Source organism: Gobius niger (genome assembly GCF_951799975.1).
Source record: "Gobius niger genome assembly, chromosome: 11".
Taxonomy (NCBI): domain Eukaryota; kingdom Metazoa; phylum Chordata; class Actinopteri; order Gobiiformes; family Gobiidae; genus Gobius; species Gobius niger.
In genome coordinates this window covers 17,558,108-17,581,295 of record NC_136862.1, presented here as the reverse complement: position 1 = coordinate 17,581,295, position 23,188 = coordinate 17,558,108, and the positions used below count along the sequence as shown (strand labels likewise).

Below are 23,188 nucleotides of genomic sequence, written 5' to 3'. Positions count from 1 at the left end.
CTCTCTACATTTCTATTCCAGGGTGATAGTTTTATATTTGGTGTGCTCTTCTCAAATCAGACATTCCCAGGAGGTGACTCTTAATGTAGTTTTGCTCACACGAAGTCAGAAAGGCGAGTGACTAGAATGAAAATGAGTCTCTTTTGCCTTTTCTGCTGAAATTACATTAGCTACATTTCACCTGCAGGTTTTGGGTTTCATGGTCTAACAATTTTTTTTAATAAAGAATTACATATCCGTCTACAGAGCTTTGAATGAAATATATTAGATTTCTGTGATTGACCTAAGCACAGAGGTTCTTATAAGAGCAAGGGAGTAGTTTTATTTGATCAGTTTCATAAATACAGTATGTCTCTCCTAAAATTCCTCTTTCGTCAATACATTTTACAGTTTACATAGTTTTTCAAGTTATTTATAGTAGAAAAATCAGTATAAAATATATAGAATTATATTGTTCATTTGCAACACTTAAACCCACCTGAACCGAGCACATTTTCTCCAGGTTGGCGTTACAAAAGCTTAAAAAAAGCATCAAAATAGCGATGAAATTAAGGATGAAAACAAGACAAAAAAGTGACAAAAGAGCAGCAAAAACATGCAGGAAAAGTGACCAAAAAAATGTGACAAAACGCGGAGAAGATGTGACAAAAAAGAAAAGGCCCGTGGTTCATTTCAAGGTCTAAAGCTCGCTCAGCCTTGCGATGACTAGTACACACATCAAATATTTAAGAGGTTAAAAGAATGAGAGAAGCTAATTAGAAAAGTACTAACTTGTAAACGTGAAAGGTCTATCCGAAAGCTATAAAAGCATTTAGCCGTGTATTTCTTTTTCTTACGGTCAGTAGTTACCATGTACAGCGGATTAGCCTCTGTCGTGCGTTGGAATTGGAATCTATGGGAAATTTTATCATACTTCTGAAACCTGAGCAGGTTAGGTTTGAGTTTACGACTGTTCCTTGTCAAAACAGAAATAATTCAGAGTCTGATAACTTCTTGAACCTGCCATATTGTCCAGTAGTCCTAATACGTTTTGATTTCCATCGAATGACTGATTGAATAGAGCAGAAGTACTTTGGCCCTGAATGAGATGTTGTTGTTTTTACCATTGAAAGATATAATCAGTGTCTTGTTGAATATTGCCCATTTGAAAATCTGTGTCATGATTGTCTTGATTGTCCATGTGTAAAAAAAAAAAAAGTCACCCCAAAACTTCTTTGTTTGGTGCGTTCACAGGGAATCCCGGAGCAATGGGCGCGGCTCCTCCAAACGTCCAACATCACCAAGCTGGAGCAGAAGAAGAACCCACAGGCCGTGCTGGACGTGCTCAAGTTTTATGACTCCAAAGAGACCGTCAACAACCAGAAGTACATGAGCTTCACCTCCGGAGGTCAGTGTCTTGTGTCTGCAAGGTTGGAAGTCTGAGGTTGTTGTTTTGAGCATTGTCAATGGATATTTATTTCTGTTTTAGACAAATCCGCACATGGGTACATCGCGGCAAATACTCTGGTAAGTTTCAGACCAAAATCGATGCCTAATGAGAGTAAAACGTTAACCAATCTATGGCAATTATGGCAGTTTGTGCTGCTGTAAATGTAAAGTAGTACTGTAGGTGAAGTATTACTATGGTTTGTGTAAAATATATGTTGTAGGTAAGTACCTAATGCTTCCACTTTCATCAAGTGAAGACAGAGCTGCAATCTTTCTTTTTTTATTTGTTCATTCAACACATAGTCCTCAACAATCTCTGACTTTGTTGGAGAGAGTTTACTGCTCTCCGTGCAGCCAAGTGCCTTGAATGTTGAGGCCATGCCAGTGTGATTCTCGGCCACAGAAACTGCTGAGAGGGAAGCCACTGCTGCTCTTGTTTATTTTTCCAATCGACTTAACCAGATTTTGAAACAGCCATAGACGAGCCCTGCTACATCGAGGAGGAGGACTCCCACTGTGTTGACCTCATTCCTAGCTTTGGCCAGAGTAATCTATGCTCTGAATGCTGTGGCCTGTAGCACGCTCAGCTGCGTAAAGAAGTGGAATCCAAGTGTTCACTGGATTCGATGCCCTGGGCGACTACACTGGCATTACTCTGCGCTGGGCTTTTCACGAGCAGCGAGCGGGTGACAGTCTTCAGTGTGCGCGAGGAGATTTCTGTCACAGTGGTCCGAGTCCCGCAGAGGTGACTCAGCTACATCCGAGCACTGTTTGAGCCAAGAGAGGAGCCAAGAGCTGAACTGCAGCATCTCATGGCACAGACTCGGGAGACGGAGCGAGATACGTCTGCTAAATTATCCATAAATGAAATGTATCCTCTCCTTCACAGCTTTTATCTGTGTTGGCTCATCGGTTATCCGGCTGCTTTAATGCATAAAATTGTAATTATACCCCCACTGGCCTGTAGTCTTTGAACTGCTCGTCTTCTGATGGTCCATTAGAGAGCTGCTTTCATTCTGGTCTTTGTTGAGACGTTACCTGTGCTCGACCTGTACCTTGAACTGCCATTTATTGCAGCTGAGGCCAGTCTTTTCCACGTGTGAATAGTGAATTAAAGTGTTTCCTTTGGCTGTAAGCTTCTAAGTGCGCAAACAGCTCCCTCTGTGCGATGCATGATTAATCTCAAAAGCATCTGGAGTATTTTTAACAAGACACCGCTATCATCTCAGGACCATGTTTTGTGTGTAGGTGATTAGCAGAGCTGTGTTGTTGGCGCGCTGTTTCGGAAAAGCTCGATTAGTGTTTTCCGACTGGGCACCAGCGCAGACATTACTATTTTGTTTTGTTTTAGTGTTGCCTTTGTTTAGGAGTAGTAACAGTTCATCAAACTAAAGCTGCCCATAGTTAAACTGGCTAATGAAGTCCGTCTGTAAGGTTATTTTACTAAGATGGCCCTTTGAAAAAACATTGACTCATCAGTTTTAGTCTCAACCTCTTCTTGCATGTCACTTTTATTTAGGACAGTTGTTAAATATTGTTATAACGTTTATCTTTCTTTGTTCAGCCATGATCCAGATATTGAGGGAATAGTGTTTTCTTATTTTTATTACATGCTCTATTCCTACTCACACACAAAAAGCAAATCTTGTGTAACTACCATCAACACAACAAGTATTCATTGAGTTACTTGAGCATGATTAGCCGTGGTTTGCTGTGTATTAGGAAGATAAAGATGGACCAGACGTCCAGCGCTCTGCAGCATACCCCCCTGCCCTCTCCCCCTCCCTCTCAAAAGTCCTCTGTTCAACACTGTGTGGCTTTGTTTTGAGTAAATGCTCCCATTTTTAACATTCAGAACCGGCTGCTGTCGTCCGGGCCTCCAGTCAGCCTTAGAACCTGCAGCGCATTATTTGACAAGGTAACTCCTACATTTACTCTCCATTTGACTTACCTCTCCATTGGCTTCTTCTGCTAAATTGTATCCTCCTGATTCAGAGACACTTCCTAATTGGACTGATGGGGGTTTGCCTTTCTGATCTGAGCACCTTTTCTGTTCTTATTCAGCTGCTTCTTGTTGAAGCAGCAGGGCAGGGGCGCATGCCACAGAGGATTGTGACTATCCAACCTCTGCATGTGTGAGATCATACTCTTGTCCCATTCCCAGTGAAATGCCTGAAACCTCATCACCATTAGGCTGTAGACATTACCGCATGGCTGTGAAAAGCAGCACAGACACTGCTTTAGCTGCTCATCTCCTGCAGAGCTGGGCCTGTCCTGATTGGAGGGGTCAGAGGCCCACCTCAGCTCACTGGGACCTTCACTCCCCTTTAATCACTCAGCGCACTACCTCATCATGCATGACTACACGCACTGCTAGCGGAGAAAACATTTCCTATGAAATGGGCAGCACACTTTTGTGACTTGACATGAGTTAAACCTATCTTTTAATAACACATTGAAGACTTACTTAACTACTAACAGTAAATAGGATCCCTGTGGAAAAACTCACTGTCTCTCATTACGTGACGAAGATCAGTGGTTCTCAAACTGCGGTACATGTACCTCTGGTGGGACTTGGGCTTCTTCAGGTAGCACTCTGGCGCATCTGCAATTTTAGACTTTGGTTTAATTAGATATAGTTAAGCTTTAGTAATTTTAGGTTATGTGTCCTTATTCAGACATGGTTTACAGCCAGTTTAGGCCTAATTTAGTCCAATTCAGACCCAGTTTAGTCCTGATTTGATCTTGATTTAGGTCTGGTGGCATTTGGAAGGTAGAATATTTTATGAGGTGGTGCTTTGTGTGGAAGGTTCGAGAACCACTATTGTAGACAGTACTAACATTAGCTGACTCTCATCACTTTAACCAACACCATCATTAGAATAACCTTTATGTTTCCTCCTTGTTTCATTTTCTTGACTTCTGCATAGAGTTGTTCAATGTTGGGATATCTTCTTGCAGATTTACTTTAAAACCAAATTTTATTTTCAATTTTATTTTCAAAATACAAATATTATTCTGGTTTGTGGTGTACCATACTCAAGCACTGCACAACACCATCAATTCACAACCAGCGACCCGTAAAGACTGAAACTGAATACTACATGTGTATAAAAAAGTAATGCAAGATACCACAATGTCTCCCTACTTTTTGCAGACATTTTTTCTGTCATTCCATCTAATACATAGCCAAATAGTTCACTCATTCTTTGTAACCTGCCATTGTTGCTGATGACATAAATAAGCAGATAAAAAAATAGACACTTTGGAGATGGTCTTTCTCTCCTCTCAGTCCTGCTGCTAAACTCAAAACCATTTGAATAATAAACTATTCACACACAGGGTGCCAAAACTTCAACGACGGAGCCCCCCATCGCCCCTCCGGTCTCAGAAGAGGAGGATGAGGAGGAGGAGGAAGAAGAAGAGGAGGAGGAAGAGGAGGAGGAGGAGGATGAGGTGCCTCCGATCATCGCCCCTCGACCAGAACACACCAAATCTGTACGTTCAAACACACCGGCTCAAACATCTGTCCCTCCACTCCTGGTTCTACTCGTTCATTTATGTCTGTCCATCAGATTTATACACGGTCCGTCATGGATCCACCAAAGCCCCCCACCCCAGTCAAAGAGGTGCCCACTCCCCCCGAGTCCCAGGTGCAGCCTGACAACACGCCCAACACCCTGTACCGCCACACGGACCGGCAGAGAAAGAAGTCCAAGATGACAGACGAGGAGATCCTGGAGAGACTCAGTAAGTATCTAAAACAACACACATCTCTGTAGATATGATCCGATCTCTGGGTCTGGAGAAGAATCACAGATACCTGAGATTCATCAAATGTTTAAGTCATTCTCATTTGTATTCAGCCGCAGTTGCACATCTCGTTCTCCAAAGCATCATTCATAGTTTACGGAACATATTCTTTGAGTGAATTGATGCACTGGACTTTGGAAATTACATGTTTACATAATAATAATAATAATAATACCAATGTATTACTTATACAATTGATATTATTATTATTATTATTATTATTATTTACTCTCTATGCTTATTGATAGGATTGCTTTCTCCCTCACACACAAGCTTAATCAGTTATACGTGCCTTTTTTTTCTTTTTGACTCAGGGAGTATTGTGAGTGTGGGAGATCCCAAAAAGAAGTACACACGCTTTGAAAAAATTGGACAAGGGTAAGTCAGTATCTCTTTTAACTGTAGTAGTAGTTTGGTATATTATGTTAAGCTTGGCTTGTGTTGACGTATACTCACCATGAGAACAGCAGGGGCTGGTTTATTATTTAGAGCGCTGAGTGCACGCTGGTGTACTGTATCTCACAGAGAAAGGACAGGAGCAGGTTTCTGGTTTCAGGAGTTACTTCCAAATAAGGGTTGAATCCCCGCATACATTCCTCTGATGGCTCACTCTTATTGGAAACCATAACTTATTAGTGTCTCCTTTTTCAAACATTTGCTGAGTCAAAGCATTGACTTGTGTTTTTGAGTCAGTTCTTTGAGTGCTAAAACATCAGAGCTGTATCATGATATCTTTGTTTTCCAGGGCATCTGGCACTGTCTATACTGCAATCGACATAGCAACTGGTCAAGAGGTTTGTTCAAAAATACTGCTCTATTTGAGCATATGGAGAGATTTTATGGGAATACTAAATGTGACTGTGTCATTGTCTTAGGTGGCGATAAAGCAGATGAACCTGCAGCAACAGCCTAAGAAGGAGCTGATCATCAATGAGATCCTGGTGATGAGGGAAAACAAAAACTCCAATATAGTCAACTATCTCGACAGGTAGGTTATATATCGCAAGCATAGGGCGTTTTACAGACCCATTTCTCAAATATAGATAAGCACAAAAACAGATTTTATGTTTCTGCTATATTCTCCTGCTCCCTGAAATGTCCCCATAATTGAGTCTCTCAGGGAATTGTGCTTTACTGCCACCTGCTGTCGATTCTCATCACAGGAAATGATCAAATGTCTTTACAAATGATATTCAATCAACAGTGTAGTGTGTACATTACATGCTGTTAAATAGGCTTACATACGCTTAATATTATTATTATTATTATTATTATTATTATTATTATTATTATTATTGAACATCTGGAAGTCAAAACTCTCTAAATACTTACGTTTTAATTTAAGGTCCACCAAAGAGCCATATACATATACTCATTTGTCACATTTGTTAACCTTTTCCCCTCAGTTACCTGGTGGGTGACGAGTTGTGGGTGGTGATGGAGTATTTGGCAGGCGGCTCGTTGACAGACGTCGTGACAGAGACGTGTATGGACGAGGGCCAGATCGCTGCGGTCTGCAGAGAGGTACCACGCCAACTTTACACTTAATCAGCAGTTTTTTCTCGATGCCAGTCCTCTGTGCCACTCAGAAAGTGACCTTTATATTATCGTTCAAAAAATGACTTGCAGTTTCTCTGTGCCCACAGTGTCTTCAGGCTCTGGACTTCCTACACTCCAACCAGGTCATCCACAGAGACATAAAGAGTGACAACATCCTCCTTGGCATGGATGGATCTGTCAAGCTCAGTAAGTCAAATGTATATTTTACAAACATAAGTTCGGCATCATAAAAATGTTTGTATGTTCACTCATTGATCTAAATCTCTCTCTACAGCTGACTTTGGCTTCTGCGCTCAAATAACGCCAGAGCAGAACAAGCGCAGTACAATGGTCGGCACGCCTTACTGGATGGCTCCAGAAGTCGTGACGAGAAAAGCCTACGGCCCCAAAGTGGACATCTGGTCCCTGGGCATCATGGCAATAGAAATGGTAGAAGGAGAGCCCCCTTATCTGAATGAAAATCCCCTGAGGGTAAGAGCACTGTTTAAGATGATGCTCCAGTTCATTGCTTTATTATGTTATAAAATGAACACTGAGTTTATAACTTTGTTATCTGCTTTCTGCCAAGGCGTTGTACCTTATAGCAACTAATGGCACTCCTGAGCTGCAAAACCCCGAGAGACTGTCCTCTGTGTTCAGAGACTTTCTCAATCGCTGTTTGGAGATGGACGTGGACCGCAGAGGCTCAGCGAAGGAGCTACTGCAGGTAAAAAGCCTATTGTCTCATCATGTCCATATAGTCACACTCTGGAGAAAAACATTTTAGTGCACCAAAGCATTACCTTTATACCGCAATAATGTCCATTTGCCAATAATAGCATTTTGTTCTGATGCAGCATAATTTCCTGAAGCTCGCGAAGCCCTTGTCCAGCCTGACGCCTCTGATTGTAGCTGCAAAGGAAGCCATTAAGAACAGCAGCCGCTAGAACGTACGCCATGTCCACACCCAAAGCTGCAGCACTTAACATGGACTAAGTGCATTTTGGGTGAATGGACAGTGCGTGACTGGGACTTCATTATATGGGTTACTGTGTGATTTCTTTGCACAGGGACTATATACCCCAGGCTCCTTCTGCAGGACGGACACTGGCCTTGCAGCCTCTCGTGCACGCTGCTCAAACTTTGCCTCCATGTTTCCTTCTCCAGCACTCAAGTGGTGCGTCACAATCTGTGTCTGAATGTGTGCTCGAATGGCAAGCGTCTCTCAGAAAGGCTCCCATACCAAAAAAAGAAAAAGAAGATTGGTACAAGCAAGAAACTTCAGGAGTGAATAAAACCTTGGCAGCCTGTCATCCCTCTCCCGCTCCACGCTTTAGGACAGTTCTCCCTCTGTGGAGTGTGGCCTCAAAGCTCCTGTTACAGAGGGACTCCAGATCCTACATTTCCTGCATGACGACAACCGTGTGGAGCAACACTGCTGCAGATTTCACATCTCAAGGTGGCACATTACTGTGGACAAGTGCGATTGTGTGTCTGTGTGAGTCCGCTTTTTAGTATTTATCTTACGATATTGCAGGAACATCAGTTTACAATTATATGGGTCACTCCATGTCACCAAAATGTTAACATGAAGAATGGTTTACAGTACATATTAGTCAAGTGCTTTTGAAAACGGCTATTTATCAAGGTACGAGCAAGGTAACGTAATGGAAAAATACAAAAGCAAACCTTAATCTTAACCAAACCCTAAACTAACAAAACACACACTAATACATAACAATTTAAATAGGTGTATTTACTGACCACATTTCTATTCAGGTAATAACCAACCATATACACCAAAGTACAGTTCACTTTTTCAGCATGCTGCAACTTTCTGCGCACACTGCTCAGAAGCTTCAGCACTGCTTCTCTATGCTGCTTTACATGTGCCAGTGCCACAAAGAAGCAGGACTACATCTCAACTAAGTGGAAATGATATACAAACCCAAGCTACATATAATACGGTACTTTACTCTGCTTCGGTTTAGAAAAATACGTCATCCTCATTTTGGGCTGAACAGAAATGAGTGAGGAAACGCAGCCTTTCGGTTCGTTGTGGTTTTTCAATTGTGTCTTAGGTGCCGTTTGTTACGTGATCTGTGTGTGGTGTAGTGAGTGGCTTTTGAGAAAGTTTTTGTCTTTTTCCTTTTCTTTTTTTTTAAGACCAATACAAAACCGGAAACTGTGGAGCAAAAATTATTATTTCGTACCTCTGCTACCGGTGTTGAAAATGCTGAAGAGAAGGCTATTATGTCTGCTTTGTTTTTATAACGTGTATTTTTATTCCATTTAGCTTTCCCCGTGTGAGTGGGTGCGTGTTAGGGAACTGCCTCAATCTGCACTATAGATAAACGCCTCACCTATATGTTCCACTCTGAGGTGCTGGGTCAGCTGCTCGGTCATACTTACCTCCGTTGTACAGCTATTGTACAGAAGAGGAGGTCGCAACAGAGCCCATGCATGTTACACCAACTATACACTGTATCTCATCTTCAAATAGATTGTTAGGATATTTATGTATGTATGTAAATAAGACAGGAGGCCACCTTCCTTTTCCAAAATATAAAACAAATATTCAGGTCGCTGTATGTATCATTCAATGTTTTGCACCCTGGAAGAGGACAAACACACTTTCCGCTGCACTCCTGGATACTATGTTTTTTTGGGCTTATCGGACACTCTTCGATCGGGACAAGAAGCCGGAAATGCACTCCCACTGTGTGCAGGCCCACACAGACTGTCCCCTGTGCGGGTGTGAACGTCCCACCCGAGGACTAGACGCTGTTCAAAAATGTACAGGTCTCGACGACGAGCACAACAAGAGACGACACGGACTCCGCCCCCTCTCTGTGGTTGCTCCTGTACATTCCTATCATTTGAATGTGTAAAACGTGGTGTGATAAAAATCCTCTATTAATGTGTATCAAGAGAATGGAACAAAGACAAAAAATGTTACTTTTTAAATTATTATCATCATTATTATTATTACTATTATTATTGTCTAGCTTTGTAAAAAAAACTGCTGATCCATCCAGCGTACCTCAGCAGACTTTCCCCCCATCTCAGGCGCAGACAAGCCTACGATGGGGTATTGAGGTTTTGGATAAACTATTTTTAATTGTGGTTGAAGCAATAGACTTTTGAAACTTTGAAATGTGCATGGCTGTGTCTTGAGTGTAAAAAATGAAGTTTGGGAACTGGACTGAAATAAAGAAAAAAAGAGGACAAAACACATCTTTACTGAAATTCTTGTTTACTAAAACAAATGTTTTGTACTTACAAAACAAGGAATGTTTCCATCATGTGTGACAATGCCATCATCATAAATTGGCCTGGGTACCGTTAAACAATACCAGTTTGGTATTTAAAAAAAAAGGTTTAGGTACTACTGGTATTGAAATAATAAAAGTATCGAAAGCAGGTACCGAAAACAAATATAAAATCTATTTAACCTCTTAACCCCCACCTAAACCAAGCACGTTTTTTTTTCAGTTTGGCCAAATCTTAAAGCTTCTTGAAGAAAAAGTCAAAAGAGCAACAAAAGCACGACAAAAAAAGAGATGATCAAGTGGAAAAAATGCATAGAGAAAGTGACAAAAAGTCATTAAAAAGCAACAAAAGAACAACAAAGAAGCAACAAGAATGCACAAAAAAGTGACAAAAAAGCAATGAAAAAAGTGACATGGAAAAAGATCTGTTTAGGTTTTGTAGGTCTTAGCTTTCAAATGAGGCGTAACACTGCCCTATAAGCTGTAAGCTCTCTGGAGAGAACATGGAGAGAATCTGCTTGGTTAAGGTGGGAGGTAAGAGGTTTAAAGAAAAAAAAAAAGTAAAACACAAGTAGAAAAAAAAAAAGGGGGGGCAAAATTGGGGGGAAAAAAATCTTTAAAAATTGGTTAAAGATGAGGAGGGGAAAATGTGTCCTTCTGTAGTTAAAGGAAGTTTCTTGGTTGTTTCACCTCAAACAAATGATATAAACGCAAAAGAAATAAATTGAGGAAAAGGAATAAATTAACATTATTAATCTGTTTTATGGTTATATGGAAAAAAAAAATCAGCACAGGTATTGAAAAAAGTATCGTTCAGGTATCGGTATCGAAAACCAAGTATTGTCAAGGTACCCGTATCGACAAAAAAGTAACGGTACCCAGCCCTAATCATAAAATATATATGATTTATGCAGGTGAAAATTCTAGGTTTAAAAAAAGTGTCTATAGTAAACTTTCATAGTGATGGGAAGTAAACTGGCAGGTCCAAAACTGCCCTGGGGATATACTGTCCCGCGTGATCTTTTATAAATTAAAATCAGCTCTTGGCAAAGATTCTTGTAGAAAAGTGTTTAAAAATGACGCCTCATTTGTTCCATACAGCAGTTGTTCCTGTGTTTTTAATATAAATGTAGAAAATACTCTCAAACTCCCAGGTTTTACAAAAACACATTTACTTTAAGAATAATATTTGCTTTTACCTTTGTTTTAAATTCTGAAATAATTCACCGCACTCCGCAGGGGTAGGCGAGGTGCCCCTGGTTGGCACATACTGAGGCTGCATATGTGACACATGCTTTAATTATAATGTCCAACGATGCAAAGCCTAACTGGTGCTCGAACCTGTTGTGTGGCAGAGGTGGGCCACTCCGCTGCGGCACTGCTTTGGTCACATCAAAGTCTTTAATACTCCCACAAAGCTTTGGGTTATATCGCGGTGAGCTGAGTAGCCGTGACAATCTTCAGGCTGATGAACCCGGGCATCTCGTCGGCCATCTGAGTGCCCTGTTTCCTCAGCCGCAGCACCTGCGCCTCTGTACTGTCCTTAACCGAGCCCGTCAGCATCACCTGCCCCATGAACTGGTCCTTCACGGCGTTACTGTTCCAAATCTGGATCAACACAAACCAGAAGTGTCAAAATGTTCAGTAAGTGAGTTATAAACTAAAAGCTGTATTCAAAATCATGCAAATAATAGGTTCAGAAACTCTCTTGATAAATTATATTATGCATATCTCTGATACCAACAATCATTCTATGTTGATTGCCCTAAATTATCGCATTAAAAAATGTACTTTTCGGGGGGGGGAAATAATCAGTATTCATAAAAGTTTAGATCTGTGGTCAACTCTATTCAATACCTATAATACATAAAGGTACAGATTCTACATTTTTACTTTTTCTGTATCAGACTTCAATATAATGGTCTTTAATCCTTGATTTGATGAATGTCAAACAGATTTTTTGTGTTACCTGCACAGTGATGGGTTTCCTGGGTTTTTTCCTGTAGAAAATGCCACTGAAAGCAAACTCTGGCTCTAACGTGTCCTTTTTCACTGGGGACCTCACGGACTTCCCTTCACAGTAAATGATCACATAGGGGTCTGCGCCTGCAACACAAGTCAATCATCGTGAGCACTGGACCAATTACCCACTGATATTGTTATTAATGCACTGGAGTACATAGACCCGTCATGATGAAAAATAATAATAATGCACATGTGTCACTGCTGTAGAAAATTACAATAAAATACACGATGAAGACTCTTAATAAACAATAATCCTAGGTAAGGTTTCTTCTTGTACTTTACTATTACAGACATACTGATGAGTCATATGTTCATTATTAAATCAGATAACACTTAATATTATCTCATTAACTAAAGGAGTGCCCAAATACCATTTTTATGGTGGTCTATAGCTTTGAAAAAAAAAATATAAGTGCCAGTGTATCTACTTTACAAAATGCTTTTAACATAGTTCAGAACATGTTTCTACAATTAGATCTTTCTTTAAGTGCAAATAAGAGCAAGTTGATGCTATTTTCAAAAACAAAGAATCTGTAGATTAGCTTTAAAGGCGATGTTGAATGAACAATTAGTTAGGAAGCTGAGATTGAAAATCGGCTTTTACTTCAGAAACAGGTTATGCTTTTCCTTTGATGCGAAAAAGAAACTGGTAGCAGCAACATTTTTGCAGATTTGGGAGGTCATTATGGTGACCTTAGTTATACGACTGCCCCAACTCAAGTATTGAAACTGCTTGACTCTACCATGCCTGTTTGCAATTTATCACAAATTGTAAGCCTCGTACATGCCACTCGTGTGAGCTGGCCAGCACTGGGAACTCGTAGACTCACTCACTGTTTTTTCCTCATTTATAAGGATATTCTGTGTCTACTCCCACCATATCTCTGAATTTATTCAACCAAGAGCGGCTGTTCAGTATTCTTTACGTTCTCAAGAATCCCCACAACCGTCTGTACCAAGTGTTCGCACAGAATTTGGTACGGTGGCATTTCAGTATTCCACCCCCACAACATAGAACAATTTACAAAAAGAATGGAAATTAAAGGAACTGGTTCCAATAGGACAGTTAAATTTAAATAGTTTTATGAAATTGTTGCTTGAAATCTGTCCTGTATTCTAAATTGTCTTGGCCAAGACTCCCTTGAAAAAGAGATTAGTAATCTCAACGGGACGTTCCTGCTTAAATAAACGGTTAAATAAAAAATAAATAAAAAATGTCCATCCCTCTACAACTCTTGTATTTAAAAAGGGGCTAGATGCAAGTTCGCCATTTTATACTCACTACTGTGAAACATTGTATGTTAAAAAGAAATGAAAGTGGCAGAGGATTCATGGTCATACGTGTAACTGCAGGTTCTATATTAAACTCGTGCATGACGGCAATTCAGACCGAAGTGACACCTTTTTGAGTGAAAGTGCAGGATTTTAGAGGCAGTTGTGGTGAACAGGTCTGGGCTCATTCTACACCTTAGGATATTGTTCGAACATTTAGGGGCAGGAAATTAGATAATTTTACCATTTTTAAACTCCTTATAGTCCCTTTAAGAATATTGGTTAACAAAAAGTTCTCCAGCAGAGCAAAGTGACTTATATGTCAATTTCATAGCCCTTATTATTGTGACAAGTCAGTAGTCTAGTAGTAATGGGTCTAAATGCAGGTACCTCCAGTCTTGTCCTGGTTCTCCAGCCCCTGAGCTGCGTGGACGTAGATGTGAGTCACCACCTGAGGATAACCCACAAACGAACTCCAACAGCGCACTTTGGGTTTGTCATCCTTCAACTCCCTGCAACAACACACAGCAAACGCATTCTTCATCATGCATTAACAATAGACTCTTTGAAAGAAATTGTTTTGCAACTCACAGCGTAAAAGCTTGATTTGATATAATTCGCTGGAAGCAAAAACAATTGTCCTTGGAATATTTTTAACAGCTTGAGGTTTTCACAGGTGTTTGACCTCGACCAAAACCAAATACTTTAGCCACAAAACACAGAACAACTTAGTATGATTAGAGGATATTTTAATAACAAAGGAACTGGCTCAAAAGTTACAGGTAGAGATCACTGTTTTAGAGAAACTAGAATGTAATAAAAGCACAGTATACCATCTTCAAAACAATCCCTCTATTCTCCTTTAATAACAAGATGGTTTTATATTAGACAGCAGCTCTCTTGCCCACTTCTCTTTGCTCAGGCTTCCATCTGTTTAGTTTGTGAGTAATAACAGAGCTGCCTACCTGCATCCAGAGTCCAGGTCTGTGAAGATCCGGAGCATGTAGTCAGTCAGCGTCACTGGTCTGAAGGTGGTTGGCATGACGACGTATCGGCCCTGTTGCAGGTCCGCCCTCATGAAGACGGTCCGGGCGTTGATGTACGTCGAAGTGGCCACACACTGCTGGGTCACAATGTCATGCAATCGGTACTTTCTGTTGTTTTCCACCTGAAGGCGCAAAGAAAACAATTCCTTAGTAATGAGCCTGGATGTTTGTCTCATTTCACTCATTTGATTCGTTCCCGTTTAAGATTTCAGAGCGCTCCCTCTGTCCTTGCCACTATGGGCCTTTGGGGTAGATAGTCACAATTAGCTGTTTTATTATTTACATGCGAGAGGCAAGTGTGGGTTCTTGGAAGTATGGCTTTTTATGTTCATTGTTCATTGAGCACAAGAAATTAGACAAATTATTTAACAAGAAATCGCAATCCTAGAAAACATCATAGTGGTTATGCACATTTTCAAAACCCTTGGTGCTGTTGCCATTAGCATGGAATTACTGTGCCCCCTGGTGGAAGCAGGGGAATCTCACTAAATTTAACTTCCCCTCTGTCCTTTCTACCAACACATCCCTTTTACAGGGTCTCCAGCAGAAGGGTCTGGAATCTTTTGTTTTACATCGATGGAACTTTCATTTCCCTCTGGCTTCTGGGGTGCAATATTTTACTTTAAAGACATCCTCACTTTCATCGCTATATATATATGTATTGGAGCTTTTAAGATTTTGGGTAAGACCAAACGAGAGAAAATATGTTTTGTTCTGGTGGGGGTTAAGTGATTAAAGACCTTTTGCACATCTACAATGTATAATTATTCTCAGAGCTCAGCAGCTGGGTTTGTTTGAATCACTGGAAGTACATACTGAACATTTGAGAATAAATGTTTTCCTCACCTTGACTTTTCAGTTTTACTATTGTGTATAATTGATTTTCAGACTGCCTGTGTCCAAAACAATGAGCCGTACCTTGAATATACTAAAGCCGACAGTTTGATTTTCTCCTTGGCCGTATTTCCTGTTGATCTTCATATCTTTTTGCTGCAGAGAGATCAGCACCTCATCGACCTCCTTTGTCACATCAAACAGATACTGTCCCCAAAAGAACAAACCGGTTAATTACAGCTTTACCAAACCCTGTCACTCATTAACAGTGAGTCAATAGTGTTACATACCTGTGGGTTCTGTAGAAAAGTCAGTCTGTGGTTAAAGCAGCCACCGGAGCGGTTCAGCAGAGGGTCAGCATTTTTAGTCCAGCTCCCGAAGTGCACCACTTCATGCCACGTCTTGTGAATGCTTATGACTGAAGTGTTGATGAGGCGACAAACATCCGCATCAGTAAAGTACTTGCACCAGTCTGCAAAGGCCATCCTGTGGACACCAGCAGTGGAAATGTTAGATTATGCATTATGAAGATTATGTTTATGTTTTTGCTGAGGTTAGGTACCAAAACTCCCCATCATCAGCCACAGTGATGCCAAGGTTTCCTCTTTCAGTGTCACCAACCTTCGACCACTCTTCAGACCTGGAAAGAAAACAATTAGACAGTTACGAGCAAGTTTTTGATGTAGTGTAGCTAGAAAGAATTTAGATAAAATAATAATAATAATAGTAATAATAATAATAAAAAAATATATATATATAATAATAAAAAAAGTTAAAATCGAAAGTTGATTACATCTGGTTTTTGCGTGTGTATATGTGTGTAAATGTATGTATATGTGTGTATTGTGTGTATATGTGTGTAAATGTATGTATATGTGTGTATATGTGTATGTATGTGTATATGTAATTGTTGTTGTTTTTTGTTGTTGCTGTTTTTTACATCGGTTAGGCCATCTAGTTTGTAAGTTTTTCTTCAAGAATGGGGTTGGAGTTTATAAGATGTTTTTTCTTCATCCAACTCCTGTTCTTCTTTTCATGGAATGTATTGTTTGTTTGTTTTTTGTTGGATTGTTGCTTTATTTTAGGTTGCATTACCTTGAAAAAATGAATAAATAAAATGAAATGAAATGAAAAAAAGATATTGAGCAGAATTGAAAAAACACAGAAGGGATCATATAAATCACTTTGTGAAATGGCTCAAATGACTAACCCAGTGATTGGAGTATAAATCCTTTTTATTTTACATACAATCATCTTCAATTGCGGACTTTATTTGCATAGAGATCTTTTCATTTTTATTCTTTAACTATGCATTTACACTAAATTTTAGTCCAATTTAGACCCAGTTAAGTCCTGGTAAGATCATGGTCGAGGCCTGGTGGTACTTGTAAAGTCATATATCTGAAGTGGTGGAAAAAGTTTGAGAACCACTGGGTTAAGTCATATTTCATGGTTTTAGGGGGGACATGGAATCCTCAGGGCAATGACTTGATTGATTTCATTGGCTGAGGACAAGACAATATCTAAAAGATACAGAACTTTTGGAGAGGAGAATGGAAAAGAATTGTAATTTTGGCTAAACAATGTTTAGAAGGCTTAGACTGTGCTAGTGAGAGCAAGCTGGGAAACAGCTTCTAAAAGTTTTGTTAGAATGTTTTAATAAGCTCTAGCTCGTGTGTCACAACATAGCAGAGATAGATATGAGCATGCAGCCTATTTTCTCCCACAGTGGCTCTCGTTATTTGTGGTGCTGCCTCACGTGTCGCTCCAGGCTCCTCTCCACTCGGTCTTGCCCCAGGGGTTCCTCATGCGGATCATGGGGATGGTCTCATTCTTGAAGTAGGCCAGCAGCCCATGACCCAGGCGCACGTTCTTCACCGCAGTCACCGAGTACGCATGGCCCTTCACCAGACCATTGGCCATCTTCGCCTCGATTTCATGAGGTTGAGCCTGGGAATATATGTGAATATACAGTATATTTCCTAGTCTAGTTGTCAGCAACAACTCACGAAGTAAGAGTACATTATAGCTCCATAAAAGTACAGCCATTGACACCTGAAGAAAATATTATTTTGTTCTGCATCAGGAACCATTTACCTATGTACAGTATATGTCGGCGGTTTTGTTGTGAAACTGGTTTGTCATCTGACCAGAGGCGTTTGTTTCTGACACCTGAATATATTTGTCCTATTCTTTCCCCTCATATTTTTTAGAGAGATGAAGTTGAAAAGCTGTGGCTGACCTTGATGGAGCAGCTGATGAGGCCTCCTCTGTCATAGACCTTTAGTAGATCTACAAACAGCTCGTCTTGCTTCTTCTGGTCACTGTGGAAAGCTTCTGCCTCCAGGTCAATGGCCTCTGCCACAGCTCCACTGAAATCCACCACTGCATCTCCAGTGTTTCCTCCCTCCAGTGACTCATAGCTGCTCGAGAGCCTGAAAAACAGTCACATCATACTGGTTAAGATGCAATCATGCTCCCTAAACAGATCGGATGACAAAACAACACACATGTTCGGTTTCATGCATGCTTGTTCAAATAATCCTGCATATTCTGTCCGTCGCTTGCCCTTAACCTGCTAATGTCACGCAGTGTTGCTCCTCTGTACAAACAGCTTCATCTAACATGTTTTGGATGCTCATAAATATGGCAACTGTTGCTTGTTTCCATATAGAAAAGAGTCAAAAGGTGTCCAAAGGTCTATAGAAAGGTCCGTTAACTAGTCGATCCCACCCCTCTGTGTCCATAATGTTACTGACTTGGCATAGGCCTTCTCCAGCAGAGCGCTCCAGAACTCATTGTTTTCTTTGGAATGGCAGTAGATGAGCTCTCCGTTGATGGTGGGCAGCCGGTCGTCCACCACGACATCCACCCACTCCCCGAACAACCAGAACTGAAAATGGAAGATCCCGGCATAGTCCTCGGGGTGTTTACTGTCCCACTCCTGCTCCTTCCAGTCTGGGATCACCTGAAACATTATACATACATGACTTAGTTCCCACGTACCCTCAGGGGAATTCCAATCGCCTGTGACGGTTGCACTAAATGTTGAACTGCCTAAATAGATTCACCCCTTTGTTAAAAACATCATCTGTAAGTGGTTCTAAGTGATGAAAAATACTTTCAAAAGGCACTCACTCTCTTCCATAAATCCTCTTTCAGTGCCAGGCAGGAGCAGGCAGCTACGAACCAGCAGTTTCCCACAACTCCTTGGTTCAAGTCATGTGAGCTAATGCCTTCCACAAACAGATGTGGCGAGTCGCTGATCTCCTGTGACAAGGGGGATGTTCCATCATTAGGCAAGGTCTATATACACAACACACAGTCTCTATTGTGTCTGGTAAACAATGCGTTATAAAGCAAGTTCATACATGACAAGACTTGCCTATCACATTCGACTCACCCCCGGTCTCTTCCACTCCACTCGTCCAGGTGGAGATCTCCTGAAGAACAGAGAGGAGTTGGTGGCAGGGAACTCCGGGTCTTCGAACAGCACCTTGTCTTTGATGCAGGCCTTCTTCAGCTCGGAGTAGTGCTGGTTCTTGTACGGCACAGCAGAGGAAAACATGGTGTTGGGGCAGAGGGCTCACAGCTGTGGACCAGACACATGGCAAGAGGCTACTTTATAAGACAGGAAACACCCAGGAGATCTTCTAAAGTGGGCAGTGCTGTGAACATGCCGATTAGTGGGTTTGTAGGAGGAGTCTTCAAATGTAACTCTTCAAAATAAAATGACTCATGAGAAAGAAAAAGAATCACAAAATAAAACCTCTAAACTTATTGTAAATCATTCAAAATCTACTTATTATTATTGCACTATTGCCTCTGAGCCATTCTCAAGCCTGGATAAATGGAGATGGGTGTGTCAGTGTGTCAGGAAGTGCCTCAGGCAGATGAAACGACTGAAATGTATATATATGTATATCTACACATGACAGTACTTAACAGAGCCATATCTATGGAGTCTCAAAGATTGGATGGACAAGTACTATCACGTTTCTGACATTTGCAAAGCCTGACATGACCTTTGTCAAGACTGCAAATAAACTGGTTGCTTTACAAACATGCCATAAAGCAAACTGACAGTACATTCCTAATCTACACCAATGACATCATATTTATTACCATCATTTGTTACTCTAACAGCTCTGGTTGAAACAAAGTCTGGTGATAATGTAGCCTCAAAGCAAAGAGTTTTACTTAGAAATGCTTCCCATTAATATTGAATCCTTCACGTTGTCTTCTTGAGCTTCAGAAATCTTTAGCATAATATCATGAAGGATTATAGTTAGATCCTGTAAAAACCAAAAAGAATAATCCACTTTCTATCCAAAGGCTTACCCTTTTTCTGGAACAGCCACCACCAAGTATAGTCCAAATCACTCCCAGTGTAACTAACTGGCTTTGAAGCTAAACCTCTGAAACAAAGCAGCTAAAAAACAAAAGGCTGTTTTGAGCCAGTGTCCAGGCGTCTTCCGGCTCCACGGTCAGAGGTATGTGAGCAGGTACTGAACCTGTCGGCTGTGCCCTCCCACACACTTTCAACATGTGCATACAGCCACACCCGACTAAGTGCTGTCTACAAGCCACTATTAGCATTTACTGCTGAATAATTTAGGGAGATTTGTTTACAAAACTGTAAATTTGAGTGTGGATGTGCTTTGTCAAGAGGCTCACCTTTTCCCTGAATGTGAGAGATGTTTCAGCCATTTTATTTCGCCTACATTTTATCTTCCGAATTGTTTACATGCTGATACTGCAAGTAAACAGACATGTGTGTATCCAAGCCACTTTTAGTCCAAGTGACTGAAGTATACAAGACTGAAAAAGCAAACCACAGCAAGCACATTAATATGCACTTACCTGAGGAGTGTGACTTCACAGAAATACATTCAAGTTGTGTTGTCAAAGACGTGTAGGTAATCCCATATTTGAATTCACTGCTTACTTCTGCCTGTGCGCTCAAACAGTGGCTGGAACTGGTTTAGCAGGCCCCGGTCTGCAGTGGGAGGGCCCGATTGAAGTGAGTGGCACTACGGGGAGGAGGAAATGAAACGAAACACCCATGAAACAAGCCACAAGTGAGACAAGAGAAGGCCTGTCCCTTATCTGTCACTACTGATAAACTTACGGAGCAGTTAATGCAGCAATAGAGTTGTACACAGAGCAGTAAGTGTTTTTGTACAGGGAAAAAATACTTTTTTCTCATTTCCAAAAGATTTTTCAATGAAGGCCAAAAAAACAAAGTAGATCTTTGTCAAAATAGCAATGAAAGGAATGTTTTTAAAGATTTGCTGTGGAGAAATTGTCGCATTTGCCATGGACTACTGTGAGTCTATTTGGAGAGAGTCTAGTGGGTTGTCTGTGGCATCAACATATTGTTTCAATTATAGCTGGGTTGGCTCACAAAAACAAGGACCGCAGAAGAATGCCTGAAGCATCCAAAGGGGTTCATCTCAATTCATTTCTGTTTTTGCCAGCAGAAACATAACTTTGCACGGAGGAATGCACCCTTTCAATTCTGTAACTCAAGAAAAAGGTTACTACACAAACCAAATGACAAGCTGATGACGCATATTTCTCCATTCTAAACCACAATGGCAGAAAGGCTGACATGAATGTGTCTCTTGTGGTTAAAACAATGTGACTCTGTGCTTCAGTAACAACCCCGGAGCATTTCTGTGTTCAAAACCATGCCCTAACTTCTCCAAAAACTCTAACTGGATACATTGTTTCGAATACTCAAAAAAAGAGGAATTTCAGTATTTTTTTCCACCATAATCATTACCTAAAAATTAGATCATCAATGAGAAAAAGTGATCACATTTTAGTTACCCCGCGTTGAGCGTGGTCTTCAGTCTGGCTGAATCGTCAGTGTTTCGATGCAGCGCCTGGGTGGAAAGAGTTCATTTTTGACTGAAGCAGTGGGTCACGTGACTGTGTTTCTTCCTCGATCTCTGGCCTCCAATCAGAACAGGGAGCAGGAGAGGTTTTTTGTTTTTGCTTTGATGTTCGTATTTGCCTTAAAATTGCCTTTACATAAATTGTATTGAAATGATTGACCAACTAATGTAGCTCTGGACGCTTTTTATCCTGAATCGTGTTTGACCTTTCATGACCTCTGACGCTTTCTACAACTCTTTATTGACTACATTCATATTTTTTCCAAGTTGACAAAAATACATTGCCTGTGTTTTTTTTTCAGACAGTGACGCAGATTGTAGAGTGGATCATAAACGGAAGGTCGGGAGTTGGAATCCCGCCTCCCCGCACTCGGTCATCGTGTCCTTGGGCAAGACACTTCACCCACCTTGCCTCCAGTGTCTGCGTGCACTGGTGTGTGAATGGTTGAGTGGTTCATCAAATGAAGGTAGAAAAGTGCTCTATAAGTTGAAACCAGGGGCGGACTGGCCATATGTCCATTCTGGAAGAGCACAGAAGGGCCACTGGCTCTAGGGCCACCAGTCCCGCCTAAACCGAGCTTTACCCAAATCTAAAAGCCCAAAAGAAAAGCATCAAAATAGCAAGAAAAAGAGGATGAGAAGTCAACAAAAACATGAGGAAAAACACGGACAAAAAATGATAGAAAAAATAATTTAAAAAACAACAAAAATATGACAAAAATGTGGCGACGTGACGAAAAGTTTCCATCACTTTTGTAGGTCTTAGCTTTCAAATAAGGCGTTACATTGTTGCTCTCAAGTCGAGAAGCTTTTAGATTTGGGTAAAGCCCAGTATAAAAAAAAAACATGAATCTAAAAGGAATTCCGTGGAGTATGGTGCACCACAAGGTTCAATTTGGGGACCATTATTATTTATTATATTAATGATTTTGCTTCTGTTTCTACGACCACCTTTCCCGTTCTTTTTGCTGATGATACCAATCAAAAAAATAATAATAAAAAGCCGAACTGGGGAAAATGCACTTGTTATTGTTAAGGCGGGTGGTAAGAGGTTAAAATATGTATTTGTGGAAGTGCATAATTACGCTAATTTGGGCCAGGCTGGTCAGAGTCCAGGGCTGTTTTTCAGTCCCAGTCCGCCCCTGGTTGAAACCATTTACAGACAAGACAGTCTGGTTGTTGCATTAAAGCTGGGGTACAGTGACATTTTTTGTTTTGGCCCAAGCTTGTTTCTAGCTCTCACAATCCCTCCTGTGTATTCAAATTGTTCAAAGAATGTAACTGACTCTGTGCTTAGCTTCAGATCATAACAACGCCGCCCAAGAAGTGACTTCCTGTTTCGATCCAGCACGGCAAAATAAAAGCACACAGCTCGTCTCATTGATTAGTTCAGCAGGTACTTGCAACATTACAAGAGTATAATTAAATAAACACATTCTAAATGTTTTGTCTGTCAATAGTTAGGCAGAAAGAAAGTTGAACTAATGAACTACTGAACTTATGAGTATGATGGTGCTTTTATTTTGATGTGCTTGGATCGAAACAGGAAATCACTTCTTGGGCGACGTTGTTATATGCCCATTTCACACCCAGCATAAATTCCACTCATTTGGATTAGACTTCTGTCATCCATTGCTCAATAAAACTTTCGGTGAGGACAATACAACATGGTCTGTGTTTCGCTGCGTTTACAACATACTCTGAGGTGGCAAAAATAAATTTATCCTACAACACCAAAAAATCAGGTACCCAGCTTTATTGCAAACAATCATGTTTTTGATCTAAATATTGAGACACTGGGACGTCAGAGTGCAGCAGAACTCCTTCACAAAATGTTCAAATTATGTAGTTTGTAATTGAATATGTATAACAAACTTAATTTGAAAAGCACAGTGATTTGATGGTGATTTCAAGGACGTTACTTTCTTGGTTTATTTCAAAAGACTACCACCAGGGGACACCAATGAACAGGGTATTGTGAATTCTAACAGAAGGAACAAAGAAGGTTTTTGCCCTTGGGATTATTTTAAATTTACGTCTGTGAAGCAACATAATA

At 40.6% G+C, this 23,188-nt stretch overlaps 2 protein-coding genes across 5 annotated transcripts in view; one reads left to right on the top strand and one right to left on the bottom strand.

Annotated features, from left to right (window-relative positions):
• pak1 (p21 protein (Cdc42/Rac)-activated kinase 1) overlaps positions 1-8,945 on the top strand; it is a 28,120-nt gene extending 19,175 nt beyond the window's left edge. Inside the window, exons 7-19 of one of the 4 annotated variants that reach the window (XM_079565725.1) lie at positions 1,234-1,387; positions 1,469-1,506; positions 3,284-3,346; positions 4,771-4,926; positions 5,004-5,178; positions 5,550-5,619; positions 5,987-6,035; positions 6,117-6,229; positions 6,648-6,765; positions 6,888-6,987; positions 7,076-7,272; positions 7,370-7,507; positions 7,638-8,945. In XM_079565725.1, the coding sequence (XP_079421851.1) occupies positions 1,234-1,387; positions 1,469-1,506; positions 3,284-3,346; positions 4,771-4,926; positions 5,004-5,178; positions 5,550-5,619; positions 5,987-6,035; positions 6,117-6,229; positions 6,648-6,765; positions 6,888-6,987; positions 7,076-7,272; positions 7,370-7,507; positions 7,638-7,727 (1,461 nt within the window). In that variant the 3' untranslated portion in view covers positions 7,728-8,945. The remainder of the gene's footprint in view (positions 1-1,233; positions 1,388-1,468; positions 1,507-3,283; positions 3,347-4,770; positions 4,927-5,003; positions 5,179-5,549; positions 5,620-5,986; positions 6,036-6,116; positions 6,230-6,647; positions 6,766-6,887; positions 6,988-7,075; positions 7,273-7,369; positions 7,508-7,637) is intronic. The other 3 variants (XM_079565726.1, XM_079565727.1, XM_079565728.1) reach the window with 3 other exon arrangements.
• A 2,072-nt stretch (positions 8,946-11,017) lies between these two features.
• LOC306970939 (calpain-5-like) lies at positions 11,018-20,380 on the bottom strand. The gene is made up of 14 exons (XM_079567031.1): positions 20,093-20,380; positions 18,633-18,821; positions 18,368-18,499; positions 17,989-18,197; positions 17,472-17,664; positions 16,989-17,179; positions 15,792-15,869; positions 15,520-15,715; positions 15,314-15,436; positions 14,315-14,517; positions 13,740-13,861; positions 12,022-12,158; positions 11,419-11,660; positions 11,018-11,386 (listed from the first exon to the last, which is right to left on the bottom strand). The coding sequence occupies exons 2-13, from the start codon at positions 18,795-18,797 to the stop codon at positions 11,478-11,480; spliced, it is 1,932 nt and encodes a 643-aa protein (XP_079423157.1). The 5' UTR covers positions 18,798-18,821; positions 20,093-20,380; the 3' UTR covers positions 11,018-11,386; positions 11,419-11,477.
• Positions 20,381-23,188: the final 2,808 nt, after the last annotated feature.